A 19,115-nucleotide genomic window follows, 5' to 3' on the forward strand; every position below is an offset into this window, starting at 1 on the left:
GCGTGCTTTACACCACTGTATCCGACACTTTGCATCGTGCTTGGTGATGTAAGGCTTGAATGCAGCTGCTCAGTCATGGAAACATATTCCATGAAGCTCTCTACACACTGTTCTCGAGCTAATCTGAAGGCCACATGAAGTTTGGAGGTCTGTAGTGATTGACTCTGCAGAAAGTTGATGACCTCTGTGCACTATGCACCTCAGTATCCACTGACCCCACTCTGTGATTTTATGTGGCCTACCACTTTGTTGCTGAGTTGCTGTCATTCCCAGTTGCTTCCACTTTTTTATAATACCACTAACAGTTGACTGTGGAACATTTAGTAGCGAGGAAATTTCACAACTGGACTTGTTGCACAGGTGGCATCCCATCACGGTACCATGCTGGAATTCGCTGAGTTCCTGATAGCGACCCATTCTTTCACAAATGTTTGCAGAAGCAGTCTGCATGCCTAGGTGCTTGGTTTATACACCTGTAGCCGTGAAAGCGACTGGAACACCTGAATTCAATGATTTGGATGGATAAGTGAATATCTTTGGCAACATAGTGTACATTACACCATCTATTACTTGTCCATGTTATAGAACAAGGTACACTTCTGTTTCTACGAATGTATCAATCACTCCACTGCAAGGTTAGTTCTAACTAGTCTATACAGATGGAAATTAAATACTTTTTGAGCACCAAGTGATTCATGTCTGTAACAGGATCAGTCTCAATAAGCATAAAGTGTACAAAAATGAATGCGTTGTCAAACTGTTAGGTTGTTTATTTGCTGTTCAGTAAAGTTTTACTGCACTGAGTTGTGTGATGTATTATGGCAAATAAAAAAGGAAATGTAGGGAGCCAGTTTAGCTCAGTGGGTGAGCAGGCACTTTTTGCTCCTCTCTCTCACCCTCCTTCCTGTCTACTCTTCAGTGCTACACTGTCCAATAAAGGCACAAAAAAAAAGTCTAAAATAAAATTTTAAAAAGAAATGTATATTTTCCAAAAGTAAGGAAATAAAAATGCATTATTCTGTTATCAGTCCTCCTTTTAGGATCAGGAATAATATCAAAAAATATAAATTATATAAACCTCTAACTGTGTCAGTAGCAGAATCAATACATTACATTACATTAAATACATTGCAATACATTAAAATATATTTTACCCACTCTGATAATCTTTACAAGGTAAAAATAAAAGGCAGTTTTGGTAACATTCATCAAATTTTTAGACCAGACCTAAATCAGCTGACAATAATCATTCAAATAAATATTCCATTTTTGGTCTGTATGTATTTCAATGGTGTTTTAATGAAAAGATGAGAGACAGGAGTTTGCCTCACAATTCATATTCTAGGATGGAGCAACACCAAGATAAGCCAGGCGGATGGTGACATCTAATCTGAACTCCGCTGTTTTTTTTTCTGTTTTTTTTTTTTGTCTATGGAAATGACTAGCTTCTTATCGGCAGAGTGGGTTATTTGAGCAGATCCTCGTTGTGGCTTAGTGAAGGGACTCAATCACCACTGCCCAGCGATATGCCTCACTTTCGTCCTCCCCCCCTCTATCATCTTTTTATCTGAGGAGCGGAAATGAACGGATGGTATCTGGCGCTCTCCACATCCTCGGTTTAGGAGATGGAGAGGAGCGGACATTTTCTTTCAGGCTTTAACTCTCTGATGAAAACATGCGGTCTATAAACCTGTGCTCAGAAAGAAATACGCTGGCAATTTAGTAACTCTGGATGAGCACTGACTCAAAAAGGAAGGTGCTATGAGGTAATTTGTGTTGTGACAGCTGCATTTGTAACTGGAGTAATCAAGCTTTTACACATTTTTGGTTAAAAGGGACACCCTTTTTCCTCATTATGTGATTATCTTCTAGGTTTTCTCTTGTTTCTGCATTTTTTTTCTTGGAGGTTATTGCACAAAGACAGTGGAGATGATGCTTTTGTTTTTCTATGGACGTGTACAGAATGTCATCATTGTAGGAACGTGTTTGTTAATTTGCCAGTAAGAATGGTTTTTAGGTATGGACAGACAGGAAGGCTCGAGAAGTTTGCAATCTAGAGTAGTTAGACACAGGGAGGGCCTAAAGACAGATGTCAGGGCTTGGTCATGCATCATTTATTAGTCAGGAAATTTCAGAGGAATCACAGCGATCACTCGACTCACTACAAGAGGCTAAGTAAATGTACCTTGTCCAACTGCTTTGGTGAACTTTAGACAGCTATTCACACTATTACTGGTTCCCTGACAGTTCTGTCCAAAACTGGAAGAAACTATTGCAATATGTCAGGCTGGAATTAGACTCCTGCAAAGACACACAACAATATAGGCAACTGAAGGTTGCAGAGACTGCAAAAAAGAGCTGAGGAACAAAGCTTCCAAATCTCACCTAAAAAGGTTGTGACAAGAGGGAATACAGGAGTAAAACAAGGTTTTAAGTCTTCACATTTTAAGTTAGAAGCTCTGTTAGGGTGTCATTCGGCACCGCAATGATTCATCCAAACGATAATATCGGCATGTTGGCACGAGGATATAAAATCCCATGTCTGCTGCATTCGTTGGAAGTGCTAACATTCGCTAATAAGCATTAAACATGGAGCCGAGCTGTGTGAGTGTCATTAAGTTTATAGGGTTTGGGTCATAAACTGAGGGACTGGACAAATTAAAATTTTCATCAAATGATGAAAAGAGAAATCAAAACTGCAATATACTCTCACACCCCACTTCATTAGGTACAACTGCTCACGAACCCAAATATCTAATCTGCCAATGGTATTGCAGTAACTCAGTGCATTTAGGCATGTATACGTATTCAAGATGACTCCCCCCCCCCCAGAATGGGGAAGAAAGGTGATTTAAGTGAATTTGAATGTGGCATGGTTGCTGGTGCCAGACAGGCTGGTCTGAGTATTTCAGAAACTGCTGATGTACGGAAATTCCCCCACAGAGCCATCTCTAGGGTTTACAGAGAACGGTCTGAAAAGAGAAAATATCCAGTGAGCGGCAGTTCTCTGGGTGAAAACCCCTCATTAATGTCAGAAGTCACAGGACCATGGTTAGACTCCTTCAAGCTGATAGGAAGGCAACAGTAACTCCAACAACCACTCGTTACAATCAAGATATGTAGAAAAACATCTGCGAATACACACTATATCGTATCATCAAGCAGATGGGCTACAGCAGCAGAAGACCACACTGGGTGCCACTCCTGTCAGCTAAGAACGGGAAACTGAGGCTGTAATTCACCAAGACTTACCAAAATGGGACAACAGAAGACAGGAGTCTCGATTTCTGCTGCGACATTCAGATGGTAGGGTCAGAATTTAGTGTAAACAGCATAAAAGCATGGATCCACCCAGCCTTGCATCAAGGTTCAGGCTGGTGTTGGTGGTGTAATAGTGCGGGGGATGTTTTTTTGGCACTCTTTAAGCCCCTTAGTACCAACTGAGCATCCTTTAAGCACCACAGCCCCTTCTGATGGCTGCATCCAGCAGGATAACACACCATGTCACAAAGCTCAAATCATTTCAAACTGGTTTCTTGAAGATGACAAATAAAAAACAAAAACAAAGATGAAATCTTACTTTGACAGTGTCTCCTCTCGTCAGGACGTCCCAGAGTGTGCGCTGAAACTTAGTGAGATCCATTCTGTGACTTCTGTCCAGCAAAGCCTGGGAGTGAGAGGAGAGTCATTGAACCAAAGTGTGAAAAACTTGAAACTCAGCACTTGAAAACATCTCGTTACATGGCCAGGTAAAGACATTCAATGTGCAGATGTATTATATAAATTAAGCATTAGCCCCAAAAAATTCATACAGTAATTTTACAAGCACTCACTATATAAAGTTCTTAATAAAAAATTCAACACAAAGGCACCACAAATGTGTATCTCTGCCTCTAAAGCACATATGCATTCTGACATATCTCAAGATGCACACAAACGCGCAACCCTGCATCTGCTGTGCAGTGCCTGGTGGCCCTACAGGTATAGGCTTATAAAAAGAGCATTGCATAACTGGTAATAAACTGCGCATCATCCATCTCCCATTCGGCTCACCTCCCAAAAATCCCTGCTGCCGTATCTGCTTATCTATTCAAGTCACCCTCTCATTAAATCAGCTTTTACAGCCCAATGGAAGAAGTTTACTACTTATAGAAGTCAAATACCATTCATCATGAAGAAGGCTGTAGTTATACAGATATAGACTGCATGTTTTAATTCACTGGAGGACAAACGCATCATTCCTCCTATCTCAATAAACCTAGACTCCTGCAGAAAAAATAAAATAAAATAAAAAAACAAGGTGGAAAAATTGACAGGGGAATTAATCTGCTGCCTTTTGCCTGCTGAAATGGAAGTCAGTGAGGCGGTGCATACCAGTGGGTGCCCATCAGTCACAAGACCTTGTGCAAGGCCTGAAAACAGCTGCATGTGATGCTGCTGCACATTGGGAGGTAAGGGATGGCGACAGAGAAGTTGGTACAGCTTTCAGTGTTTATTCATCTGAAACAGTGTCCCCTGGAAGCCATTTTGGCAGCGATGTATCACAGCAGGCGCTGACCTTTAGATGCTATGCACAATTAAGCTAAGCTAATAAACACAACTGCGGATCTGGACACGTGGAATGGCAGGCAGGTGCTGTGAATCACACCGGACACGAGCGGCATAAAGCGCGCTCAGGTAGTCTTTTCAGAGCACAAATATTTAAACGTGTTTGTTTCAGAGGAAATGAGCTGAATGTGAAGCTTTGTCTGGTGCTGCAGAGACTTTCTGATCCTCGTGATGGTCCCTATGCAAAGTATAGAATCACCCACACACCATATGACTGAAAAAACAGAAGCTCGGCTTGACAGCTTATCATTAGTTGAAGTTATTAGTTGATAGTTTTTGTAAGATAGGTACAGGGCTGTGCAGACATTAGTATTGTGTTAGAAAGTCTGTTTCTCTTCACTTGTTGCTTTAACAAAATGAATATTGTCAGTTATCTACTCATATTAACCACAACAAACAGATGTACTGGCGAAGTGTACGTGTGCGGGAACACGAATGTCTGACTTTTGCCATTTTCAGAAGTTGCCCTTTCCCAGCACACACCGAGTGGAAGTCTTCTACAGAGGCTTTTTCACCACAGGGAATAGTATATTTGATTTAGGCGATAGCACCGAGTGCAAAGCACGCAGGAGGCAGCACACTTGCTGCCAGCTCCCTAGTACAAAATCTGTAAAATATCCAGGTGTGTGCATGTAAAAAATAGTGCAGGTGATTGTTAGATCAATTCACAACAAGTGAGTGGGCATTGTTTTTCTTGCAGCTCACATGCTTTGCCTAGATGGTGCATTGCCTAAAACGCAGCTGAACAGGAGAATCTGCTGCTGTGTCCTACATCTATACTTCTTCTTTCTGCTGCTCACTTCAGGTGCCGCTGTCCCCATCTGACTCTACCCTAGCATCCTCCTCTGTCACACCAACCCTTTACATGTCCTTCACTACATCCATGAACCTCCTCTGATGTCTTCCTCTTTTCCTCCTGCCTTGTAGCTCCATCTTCAACATCCTTTTTCCAATATTTCCACTTTCCCCCCTTCTGCAGATGTCCAAACCATCTCAGCCTTTCCTTTCTAGCTTTGTCTCTAAACCTGATCTCCCTCTCTCTAATTTACTCATGTCTAATCTTGTCCATTCTGGTCACTCTCAATGAAAATCTGAGCTTCTTCAGCTCAGCCTCCTGTCTTCTTGTCAGTGCCACCTCCTCCAAACCATGGATCACAGCAGGTCTCACTACCATCTTATAAAGCTTTGGATGGTTGACCCCAGGCATTTAAACTCATCTACCTCTGCTCCTTGCAAGTTCACCTTTCCACCTGCCTCCCTCTCATTCACACACGTCTATTCTGTCTTGCTTCTACTGATTTCCATTCCTCTTCTCTCCACACCATACCTCCACCTATCCAGGCTCTCTTCCACCTGCTCCCTACAGATCACAATGCTGTCTGCAAACATCATAGTCCACAGAGACACCGGCTTGACCTCAACTGTCAGCCTGTCCATTGCTACTGCAAACAAGAAGGGGCCCATTGGTCATTCCTACTTCACACCTCACCACTGTCTCCCTATCCTCATACATGTCCTGCACCACCCGCACATACTTCTCTGCCACTCCTGATTTCCAAAGTTCCTCTCTCTGCTTTCTTTAGGTCCACAAATACACAGTGCAACTCTTCCTGACCTTCTCTGTACTTTTCCATCAACACTCTCGAAGCAAACATTGCATCTGTTGTGCTCTTTCACAGGATGAAGTCAAACTGCTGCTCACTAATTGTTCCCTCTCTTCTAAACCTAGCTTCAATAACTCAACTTTATCCACCTGTAGTTACTACAGCTCTTGCACATCACTCTTGTTCTTGAAAATTGGTACCAGTACACTTCTTCTCCTTTCCTCAGGCATCAACTCACTCTCCAGTATCGAGTTCAAAAGTCTGGTTAAAAAGTCAACTGCCCTCTCTCCTAGACATCTCCATACCTCCACAGGTGTGTGCTACATGTGAGAAAAAAATATTCTGACCTTCAGAAGTTCATGTATAGAAACAGCTAAATCTGGGCTTCTCAAAGTGTGGCCTCCAGCCCATTGGCAGCTCTCAGTAATCATTTATGAGGCCCGTGAATGTGTCAAAGTAGGAATGCACATAACATTTATCCACGCCCGATATAGTATCTGGTCATAGAGAGTAATCGGACTCAAGGAAAGTTTCTTTCCACTTCAACACCTTTACATTAGTCATCGCGACAGCCTAACCTTGAAACGTTACAGCGAGACGCCCATTACATTTCCTTCCACCAAATACAGCTGTGCAAATAAATGTAAGATTCATGGTTATGTGAAAATTCACCAACAGTTCTGCGAAATAAGCTCCAGACTTCATATAGTCAAACTAACACACAGGCTGATAAATCAGTATGCAAAGATATTGCCTTACAAGAGAAAAGAGCTCAAATAACATGGTTACATACTTCGCTATGTTATTTGATAGATCCAGCCAGTCCCAGAAGCACTGTTCTACAAATACCATTTATATCTACCTGGCAAGAGAATATTGGGTTCCTAGTCAGAGTTATGAAATGTATCACCTTGCAAATATGTGAAAAGAGCACAAACAAAAAGATGAGACATCCATTACCATGAACCCACACAACTGAAAATATTACCACTCCCACGCCGTATTAGTACATAAGGCATAGAGCATTGTACACATGCATGAGCAGAAAGTCACACAGGTAATAAACCTGCAGCTACTTTTGTTAGTTTGCCTCATGCAAGAGTCCCTCTCTCTTAATTTAGGCTTTTATCCTTTGCTCAGTCAAGTACCCAAGCAACAAATACACAGACACAACATGTTGTTCAGACAGAAAAGTACTTACAAGTTAGGATGAAACCAGATTCCACAGTTAGCACGGTGAAACGTTCGGCAGAAAACTCTGCCATTTAATGTTTCAATTATCATTAAAACTGTATTTGATCATCAAAGTTTTATTACTCATGGAAAAACAGTGTCCTCATTTCACCAAAGTTAGCACAAGTCTCCCAAACATGACTGCGCAGGTGCAGCATGCAATGTGGGTTTGCTTTGAATCTAAAAAAAACATAGCTCAAGGCAGTGACAGTGCTCCAGAGATTTTTCAGCCTTCTAAGAGGACCAACCCCTCTTCTCATTTCTCAGACTGTACATCCTCGATTCCTTTTCACGCGTTTTAGCCCTTACCACCAGAGACGCGAGCGGAGGAGGCGAGGAAGAGACGCGAGGAGAGAGGAGTCGGGCAACAGGTATATAACAAAATGAGACACCCTTGCTTCGAAGCCATCATTTTAAAGCAATGTCAATTAAATGTGACATGTAGCACATAGCTGCATTGTGCTGTTTCTTATTTTATGATCTCAGATATCAGATAGGCATGACAGCGTTCGTGACAGCATATATATTTAGGTCCACTTTTAATGAAATTCCCAATGTAGCACAAAGTGACAAGAGTGTACAGATACACTTTGTGAAGGGCAGAAAGTCTGACAAGAAGAGACACATCTGAAGTTTGGTTGCATACTGGAGTTTAAAAGAGTACTGAGGGCAACTTGATCTAAGATGTTCACCCTGTCTACAGAAAGAAAGCCACTTCATGACCACAACCCAATAGTTTAAAGGAAACTCAGGGGGAGTTCACTTTCAGCTGAGTGAATGATGTGGGGAATTCGGAGCAGGGTTTGTCTCTCTAACTTGTTAACAGCTTGTCACGTAAATTGAAGATCTCAGTGTCTGCAGACTTGTTATACAGTGGTGGAAATAATTATTTGATCCCCTGCTGTTGTAAGTTTGCTCTCTCTAATTTTTATGGTAGTTTCATTTTAATGGAGAGAGACTGAATATCAACCAAAAATACATAAAAGTTATAAAAAAAAAGCAAAACATGACTTAGTACTTGGTGTAGAAACCCTTGTTAGCAAGCACAGCAGTAAGACATTTATTGGAGTTGGTCACCAGATTTGTACAAATCTGAGGATGCTGATGGTCTTGTAGCCCATTTCAGCCTTGAGCAGATCTACGAACTCGTCCCTGAGGTCCTTTTTCAGCTCTTTAGTCTGTTTTGGTCACTCATGGTGGAGGAGAGGTTGGAATGAAAGAAAATGAGTCTGTGGACAGGTGTGCTTTATATACAAATTGATTTTTGGTGGAGATTCTGTCTGGGTGGAAAAGATCTTCAATAAGAGAAAGATTATAAACTCTTATATGCATGTCAGTGGTCAGACTCTTTCTTCTTGAGACTCAATATGTAAATTGTGATAACTGTGCTTGTTTTGGTTACTATGATCATGTTTCACAAATTGCTAGGGATCCCATTTGACAGACATGCACAGAAACATGGATTGAAGCAGTGAGCAGTAAATTGCAAAAGGCATCAAGAACACTGGACATCTCAGCTGCTACTGCGGTGTAGGAGTGCACACATCCCCCTCTGTCTTGTCGTTCAATCTGAAGCCCAGATGGGTTTCACTGAAACCTTCCCTGGAAATAATCAGCTCTGACCATACTGGAACAAGTAAGTCTGGATTCTCGACTTTAATTTGGTGATCAGAGATTATTCAGGCAAACCTTGAGTGATTGCATCGTACTGCTCTGTGAAATTACGCTATTATTCTACCCTAGCAGAGGGGAAAAAAGGAAATTCTAGACTGTGAAAAAGTTATTGCCTCGCCTTTTGAGAAATAACACAGTTGTGTGGAAGATAAGGTAAAAATGAGCCACAAATATGAATAATTTGCCAATATCAGGCTTTAAAAAGAATAAATTTTTAAAATCACTGTATGATTTTCTCTCTTAATCCAATAAAACGGAAAGGCAATCAAGGGAGAGTGATAGCCTGCCATCTCTTCCCCACAGTTGACTGCTATCTGTTGACAACTTATTAAAAATGTAACTAGTTCAGGGGAGCTTTATAAAAACTAAATGCTTGTTTACAGTAATTTTTACTTAAGCATCAATTGATACAGCTGAAGCTGATAAGCCATATAATAATCCTGCAGTGTGCCGGGCTGATTAGACCACCTGAGGCAAAGTAATTAGGTAAAGGATAATCAAACTTAATACTCTAAAGCTTTTTGACTAACTTCTGTGAGGCGTAATATTTGAGAAACATACTGATGTCGTAGAGTTTTATGTTCATTTCTTTGCTTATTCAAACTGTTGATCTTAAATTTAAAGATATAAGACTTCCATAAGTTTAGCTGGGAACATGAAAACAAAGAAAAACATTGTAAAGCAAAGTTTTTTCTTTACACTGAGAAATTTGACCACACTGGATGCCATTCCTATTGGCTAGGAACAGGAAACTGAGACTACAATTCACACAGGGTTGCAAAAATTGGGCAACAGAGGATTGTAAAAATTGCCTTGTCTGATGATTCTCAATTTCAGGTGCAACATTCAGATGTTAGGGTCAGAATTTTGTGTAAACGGAATGAAAGCTGGACCCATCCTGCCTTGTATCAATGTTCAGGCTGGCATTGGTGGCATAATGACGTGGTGGTGTAATTTCATTTTGCCATATTTGACGCATTTTGGGCCCCTTCGTATCAACTGAGCATTGTTCAAATAGATAACTGGCAAAGTTTCTGGGGAAAACCTGGTCTTGTTAGGAGAGACGGCATCCATCCCACTTTGGATGGAGCAGCTCTCATTTCTAGAAATCTGGCCAAATTTATTAACCCTCCTAAAAACTGACTACCCAGGGTTGAGACCAGGAAGCAGAGTTGCAGTCTTACACGCCTCTCTGCAGCTTCTCTCCTCCTGCCATCCCCCCAAAACCCCATCCCCATAGAGTCGGTGCCTGCTCCCAGACCACCAAAAACCAAAGCTAAAATCAGCAAAAAGCTATTTAAGCATAAAAATTCAAAAACAATAAATAATACAGCTTCATCAACTGCACCAAAGAATAAAACAATTAAATGTGGATTGTTAAACATTAGGTCTCTCTCTTCCAAGTCCCTATTAGTAAATGATTTAATAATTGATCAATGTATTGATTTATTCTGCCTTACAGAAACCTGGTTACAGCAGGATGAATATGTTAGTTTAAATGAATCAACACCCCCGAGTCACAGTAACTGTCAGAATGCTCGAAGCACAGGTCGAGGAGGAGGATTAGCTGCAATCTTCAATTCCAGCTTATTAATTAATCAAAGACTCAGACAAAGTTTTCATTCTTTTGAAAGCCTGACTCTTAGTCTTGTCCATCCTAATTGGGAAAATCAAAAACCTGTTTTATTTGTTATTATCTATCGTCCACCTGGTCCTTACTCAGAGTTTCTGTCTGATTTCTCAGACTTTTTATCTGATTTAGTGCTCAGTTCAGATAAAATAATTATAGTGGGTGATTTTAACATCCATGTAGATGCTGAGAATGACAGCCTCAACACTGCATTTAATCTATTGTTAGATTCAATTGGCTTCTCTCAAAATGTAAAGGAGCCCACCCACTACTTTAATCATACTCTGGATCTTGTCCTAACATATGGCATAGAAACTGAAGACTTAACAGTATTCCCTGAAAGCCCCCTCCTGTCTGATCATTTCTTAGTAACATTTACATTTACTTTAATGGATTACACAGCAGTGGGGAATAAGTTTTATTACAGTAGAAGTCTTTCTGAAAGTGCTGTAACTAAGTTTAAGGATCTAATTCCTTCATTGTTATGCTCTTCAGTGCCATGTGCCAACACAGTGCAGAGCAGCTACGTAAACTCTGCTCCCAGTGAGGTCGATTATCTCGTCAATAGTTTTACATCCTCACTGCGTATAACTTTGGATACTGTGGCTCCTCTGAAAAGGAAAGCTTCAAATCAGAAGTGCCTGACTCCGTGGTATAATTCACAAACGCACAGCTTAAAGCAGATAACCCGAAAGCTGGAGAGGGAATGGCGTCTCACTAAATTATAAGATGCTCATTTAGCCTGGAAAAAGAGTTTGTTGCTCTATAAAAAAGCCCTCCGTAAAGCTAGGACATCTTACTATTCATCATTAATTGAAGAAAATAAGAACAACCCCAGGTTTCTTTTCAGCACTGTAGCCAGGCTGACAAAGAGTCAGAGCTCTGTAGAGCCGAGTATTCCTTTCACGTTAACTAGTAGTGACTTCATGGATTTCTTTACAAATAAAATTTTAGACATTCGAGAAAAAATTATTCATAACCATCTCGAAGATTATTCTTCATGTTTGGCTGCTTTCAGCACTGCTGGTATTTGTTTTGACTCTTTTGCTCCAGTTGATCTTTCAGAGTTAACTTCAATAGTTACTTCCTCCAAACCAGCAACATGTTTGTTAGATCCCATTCCTACTAGACTGTTCAAAGAAGTCTTTCCAATTATTGATGCTTCAATCTTAAAAATGATCAATCAGTCTTTATTAGTTGGCTATGTACCACAGACCTTCAAGGTGGCTGTAATTAAACTTCTGCTTAAAAAGCCATCACTTGACCCAGCTGTCTTAGCTAATTATAGGCCAATCTCCAACCTTCCTTTTCTCTCAAAGATTCTTGAAAGAGTAGTTGTAAAACAGCTAACTGATCATCTGCAGAGGAACGGTTTATTTGAAGAGTTTCAGTCAGGTTTCAGAATTCATCACAGTACAGAAACAGCATTAGTGAAGGTTACAAATGATCTTCTTAGAGACTCTGACAGTGGACTCATCTCTGTTCTTGTCCTGTTGGACCTCAGTGCAGCTTTTGATACTGTTGACCATAACATTTTATTACAGAGATTAGAGCTTGCTATAGGTATTAAAGGTACTGCACTGCAGTGGTTTGAATCATATTTATCTCATAGACTCCAATTTGTTCATGTAAATGGGGAGTCTTCTTCACACACTAAGGTTAATTATGGAGTTCCACAGGGTTCTGTGCTAGGACCAATTTTATTTACATTATACATGCTTCCCTTAGGCAGTATTATTAGAAAGCACTGCATCAATTTTCATTGTTATGCAGATGATACTCAGCTTTACCTATCAATGAAGCCAGATGACACACATCAATTAATTAAACTGCAGGAATGTCTTAAAGACATTAAGGCCTGGATGACCTCTAATTTCCTGCTTCTAAATTCAGATAAAACTGAAATTCTTGTTCTCGGCCCCACAAATCTTAGAAACATGGTGTCTAACCAGATACTTACTCTGGATGGCATTACTTTGGCCTCCAGTAACACTGTGAGAAATCTTGGAGTCATTTTTGACCAGGATATGTCCTTCAATGCACATACAGTATTAAACAAATATGTAGGACCGCTTTTTTGCATTTGCGCAATATTTCTAAAATTAGAAACATCCTTTCTCAGAGTGATGCTGAAAAGCTCATTCATGCATTTATTACTTCTAGGCTGGATGATTGTAATTCATTATTATCAGGCTGTCCTAAAAGCTCCCTGAAAAGCCTTCAGCTGATCCAAAATGCTGCAGCTAGAGTACTGACAGGGACTAGAAAGAGAGAGCAGATTTCTCCCATATTGGCTTCTCTTCATTGGCTCCCTGTTAAATCTAGAATAGAATTTAAAATTCTTCTCCTCACATACAAGGTCTTGAATAATCAGGCACCATCTTATCTCAAAGACCTCATAGTACCATATCACCCCAACAGAGCACTTCGCTCTCAGACTGCTGGCTTACTTGTGGTTCCTAGGATACTTAAGAGTAGAATGGGAGGCAGAGCCTTCAGCTTTCAGGCGCCTCTTCTGTGGAACCAGCTTCCAGCTTGGATTCGGGAGACAGACACCCTCTCTATTTTTAAGATTAGGCTTAAAACTTTCCTTTATGATAAAGCTTATAGTTAGGGCTGGATCAGGTGACCCTGATCCAGCCCTTAGTTATGCTGCTATAGGCCTAGTCTGCTGGGGGGTTCACATAATGCACTGTTTCTCATTCACCTTATTTACTTTGTTTATACTCCACTCTGCATTTAATCATTAATTGATATTAATCTCTGGCTCTCTTCCACAGCATGTCTTTCTCTCCCCTCAGCCCAACCGGTCGCGGCAGATGACTGCCCCTCCCTGAGCGTGGTTCTGCTGGAGGTTTCTTCCTGTTAAAAGGGAGTTTTTCCTTTCCACTGTCGCCAAGTGCTGCTCATAGGGGGTCGTTTTGACTGTTGGGTTTTCTCTGTATTATTGTAGGGTCTTTACCCACAATACAAAGCGCCTTGAGGCGACAGTTTGTTGTGATTTGGCGCTATATAAATAAAATTGAATTGAAATGAATTGAAAATGCCACAGCCTACCTGAGTAAGCATAGTGTACTCATCTTCTGACTGATGCTTCCAGCAGGATAACACACAATGACAAAGATCAAATCATCTCTAAACTGATACTCACTGCACTCAAATGACCTCCACAGTAACCAGATCACAATCTAATAGAGCACCTTTGGGATGTGGTGGAGCAGGAGATTTGTATCATGGATGTGCAGCAGACAAAATGTGTGATACTATCATGTCAATGTGGACCAAAATGTTGACTTGTTGAATCTATGCCACAAAGAATTAAGCTAGTTCTGAAGCCAAAAGGTTGTACCCATCGGTAGTAGCAAGGTGTACCTACTAAAGTGTCCAGAGAGTATCTTCGGGTGTTTTCCCTTTGGGGACAGAGCCCAATGGATCAAAATCTACAAACTATGCTCACCGGACATGGAATAACCACAACAATGCATATAACCAACATATGGAGCTGTTATGAAGTTAATTTTTGCTAGTTTTGTAAGCTACACTAATAGGCTAAGACACTTGCAAAAATCATCATTAGCTATCTGAATTAACCAAATTCCACATTAACACAAGTTGTACACTGTCAAAAAGCTCCAACACAACTTTGAGAAACCCCACACACTCAAAGGTCTCTGTGACCTTGCAATAGGCATTCATATATATATATATATATATATATATATATATATATATATATATATATATATATATATATATTTGCAGCACTTCACATTGACCAAAAAAATCATACATTCATTGTCAAATTATTTTTAATTGAAGAACCAACATCTATACTGTACAGTAAAAAGTAACCTTCAAACTTTAAGGCTATAGAAAAGTATTTTTTATACATGAGGATTATTGCATTTTTTTCTCTGCATTAACTTGTCATCATCAGCCCACCTATATACAGAATTACACCAGGCATATTTCCAGCAAAGCTTGATTTCAGGCTTTAATCATGATTCTTTAATCATTTTAATGAACAGTTCCTCTTTTCTTAAGATAAAAAAAAAGACAGGCAGATGGATCAATATATAGCATCACATCAGTCTATATTCTCCTCAGTATCTGGACCCCGGGAACATTTCATAAAGGCCATAGGGTCGGCTTATCACGGAGCTAAATGCCAATGTAATTATTAGTGTCTGGAGATAGTGGAAAGGGAAGCACATCCTGCGGCAGTACACCATATTTAATTAATAAATGTCACTCTGTAGAAAGAGTGAGGGGAGTGCGTGAGAAACGGGGTGGGGGTGTTAGAGTGATATCAGTACTGATCCTGACTTAAGTGCAGCACAAGCAAACGGCCACATCTGGTACATGTAGAAATGGACTCTCTAACAAAACATAGGAGACTGAGATTATAAAAGCACCAGAACAAGAGTCACATCAGGGCAGATGTTAAGTCATTGTTATAAAACACGTAACAAGTTGGAAGAAGTACCCCGAGTACCCTTTCTTTCACAAATGCTTACATATGCAACTAATTGGCAACACTGATTTGCAAATAAGTTGTGATGTTCATACTGCAAACAAAAAAATAAAGGTATGGGAGATGTCTCATGAGATGGGATCACAGAAAGTTTCACTTTCTATGTTTTCACATTTGAACTCCCGACAGTGTTGGGAGAGTGAGGTCAGGAAATGTTTCAAATTTGTTCTTTCACACACTTAGGAATTAAACACAATTACCTGCAGTATTCTCAAATGTGCATTATTAGGCATTACAAAGACTTTTTATTAAGGGGGTAGCTAGGTAATGGCTTTAACTAGCCCCTCACATAGAAAGCATTGAATAATCAGGCCTCATCATATCTTATAAAGACCTCATAGTACAACATCAGCCCAATACAGCACTTTGCTCTCAGACTGCTGGCTTACTTGTGGTTCTTCGAGTTTGTAAAAGTAGAATTGGCGGCAGAGCTTCAACTATCAGGCTCCTTTCCTGTGGAACCAGTTCCCAGTTTGGATTCAGGGGACAGACACCCTCTCTATTTTTAAGATTAGTCTTAAACTTTCCCTCTCAGTGAAGCTTATAGTTAGGGCTGGATCAAGTGACTCTGAGCCCTCCCTTAGTCAGGAGGGCTCAGGGTATACACCACTGCTGCATATAATTAAATTGTGTCTTCTCTTTGCCACATTTTGTATTTGATCCTGCGATATGAATAAAACTGAATTGAAAATACAAGACTGTTTATTGTCCAATAGAGCTGTGTTGGATGTTTGCCTGCAATATAGCCGCAATACATGTGTAGAAACAGTGTGTGACAATGAAAGACAAAATACAAGTTTTACACTGGAACAAAGTGCTGCCATCCACATGTAACTATGTACAGACTATCATTTATTTTATTTTTTATTGTTTTACCTGAGCCAAGTACATTTAATTTAATGAAAACCATACCTTACGCTAATTATGAACATAAGAAAAATCCAGGAGGTATCTTTTTAAACATTTGTTAATCAAATGCACACTAGTATACTCAGTTAAATATAATTAGGCTTATGAAATATATGTGGCAGGAACTATGGGTGGAAGGAAATGTTATGGGATCCCTTTCAAATATAATGAAAAAATATTGCTGTTAATTACTGTAGGTGCAAACGGAGACACAAAATGTCCACACAGAACATGTCAGTAAAGCAGCAACTAAAGAATAAGTCATTAAAACAGCACATGTTCACATTCAGGAAAGATTATAATTTAATACAGGAAAAGAAATCCACAGGAAGACACAACAGGTTTAGTGATTCCAATTGCATCAAAGCCACCACCTTTCCCTTAAACAATGTTCATTTTGTGCATAAACTTCAACCTTTGGTCTCAAATTCTGCCCTCTGGCAGCCACCTTCCACTAATCAACACGCACACTGGAAATGCAGCACTTCCTACTGTGGGAGAAAATGTTGCCAGGAAAAACATAATTCAAGCAGCAGTCACTTTTCCCTCAGCAGTGTCATTGGGAAAACAAATTGGTATTATTAGTATTTCTAGGAGAAAGGGTTGAAATTATCATTATTAACACTTAATTCTCTGGAGAAAAGAAAGGGAAAAAAATCCAGTTATGAAATTCTGGTCTTCACTTGCTCTCGCATGCCTCGTGTGACTGACAGCTTCATTAATTAGCTAGTTAGACTTGAAAGAATGGCAGAGTTCTAGCAATGAGATGAGCGTGGAATATTGCAGGAGTAGACTGCAATTTAGCTTCATTTTTCATCATAAAAAGAAACTAAGAGAGCATTTGTATGCAGTAAACATTTCAACCATGCATCAAGATATACTGAGCTTGGTAAACAGCAAGTAATACAAGACTGTGTCCATTTATTTGACCACACGCTAGAATTTTTTGAGTCAACATACTGAATTCAGTGCTCTCCTAATACCGATACTTTCCAATGTCCACCACTCGCATTACTTAGCTCTCAGTCACACAAGCCCAGAGACTGATCGGCAACTATATGTTACTAGGTAACAATGTGTATCCCCAACCCGTTGGCAAGTGGTTGCTGGCAGTCGCGAGTTGCAAAGAAGTATATGGTACTACACCAAAAAAAAATAAATAAAAAAATCGCTGTCTTGTCTGAAAATACTTTCCAACTACTCATGGAGTGGTAGTGAAACTTGAAAAATTACAACGCAAACCAGAAATGAAGACCATTTGCACTCAAAGTAAAATGTGTTGAAATGTTTTGGTTGCAGCGGTGAGGCGCAACTTTTATTGCAAAGGCGAACATTCTCCATTTCTGGCTTCCGTCACATTTTTTCAAGCTTTACTACTGCTCGGCAAGTAGTTGGCATCTTCCATTTAAACTATGGGTGACCTTGGGCTGCCCGGGTGGCTTAGTGGTGAAGCCGGTGACCACATACATATGCCGCGTTGCAGTGCGGGCGGCGCAGGTTCGAGTCCTGGCCTGTCGCCAACTTGCCCGCATGTCCTCCCCTGTATCCTTCCCCCATTTCCTGTCTCCCTCTACTGCTGATAAAAGCCACTGTGGCCAAAAATGGGGAAAAAAAAACTACAGGCAACCACAGCTATCTGCTAGCAACCAAAACAATCACAAGTAGGTTTCCACGACTGCTGGGCAGATAGCAACCACTCAGGGAATATTCTTCCCTAGCGACCAGGGGTTGACGGGGTTAGCCAACTGGTCCCTAGGCCATTTGTGACTGAGGTCTTACGTTGCATTATACTAGATGTAATCACCAGCTGACTGCAACTCTAATGACCAGCAACAAAAGACTGAGTTCAAGTCTTGTTTGAATGAGATTTTGCTGTTCTAGCTGGCTGGCTGCAGGATACTCTTCCTTTGAGGGTCATAGTCCCTCTTCCTCACAGGCCTGACCTGACAGAAACTTTAGAAAAGTCAGAAAGACAAAAAAAAAAGTCTTAATATAAAATAGGAAGAGTATAAGATAGCTTTCGGTGTTACAGACATCAATCCTAAGAATCCTCAGGAATCCCATCTTAACTCACTTCATTACATCTTATCTCAGGTTAGATAAACTGAAATAATCAATACAATAATTATCAGTAAAGCTTACAGTAACCACTGTTTGCTGTGGTCACCGTGGTTAAATCGAGTGACGGTCCTGACACACTGGCTTAAAAATCTTTAAGTCTTTGGGGGTAAAGACCCCAAAGCATGTTGTTTGAGCCTCTCTGTGAATAATTTCCACCTGCTGACAGCGGTCGTGACGATGATACAGACAACAAACAATTCTGCCAACACTACCAACTGGAAAAGTGAAATTTAGGACAGCTTAACAATTATGCTAAAGTTAGAAAAGTGTAGGTTTTTGGGATGTTAGGATGCTTTTATGTCACTTTTCCCATCTTATGTTTTCACAGGACTTTTTGTGAGTTAGGAACATTTTTGTAACATTCCCCCAGGTCAGGAAAATCTGTTCAACATTTTAAAACTTTTCTTAAAGTGTTTTATGTTCTGTGCCCTGATCTGATTTTATTTTACATAATTTTTCTTTCCTTTGATTGAATTATGCATTAATATGCTTTTGCCTTTGAATGTTTCCATTTGCAGCCTATGAAGCACTTTGTAACCCAGGTTTTGAAAAAGTGCAATAAAAATAAATATTTACTTTGCTTACGGCTGAAATAAATACAGAAGCTAGACATGTGTGCACTTGTGCTACTGCTGTTCAGAAACAAAAATCCCGAGTCCCGTCCTACTTTGGTAAAGGTCAAAGGGGTCAGGTGTCCTGTCCCCTTGCTTTTCCAGCAGACAGGGAGCCTGCAAACAACAGGCAACTTGTCACATAGGACGCAAGCTTCCATGTTGCCATGTCCCCCACCCCACCCTATTTC

General features: G+C 40.3%; 1 protein-coding gene across 1 annotated transcript in view; it reads right to left on the reverse strand.

The window, feature by feature from the left end:
* The window catches only part of LOC115775101 (glucosidase 2 subunit beta-like), a 171,981-nt gene that overhangs the window by 113,383 nt on the left and 39,483 nt on the right, over positions 1–19,115 (reverse strand). The window contains exon 9 of the mRNA XM_030722596.1: positions 3,581–3,667. Within this exon, the coding sequence (XP_030578456.1) occupies positions 3,581–3,667 (87 nt within the window). The remainder of the gene's footprint in view (positions 1–3,580; positions 3,668–19,115) is intronic.

This window comes from Archocentrus centrarchus (assembly GCF_007364275.1).
Source record: "Archocentrus centrarchus isolate MPI-CPG fArcCen1 chromosome 18 unlocalized genomic scaffold, fArcCen1 scaffold_23_ctg1, whole genome shotgun sequence".
In the NCBI taxonomy this organism is placed as follows: Eukaryota; Metazoa; Chordata; class Actinopteri; order Cichliformes; family Cichlidae; genus Archocentrus; species Archocentrus centrarchus.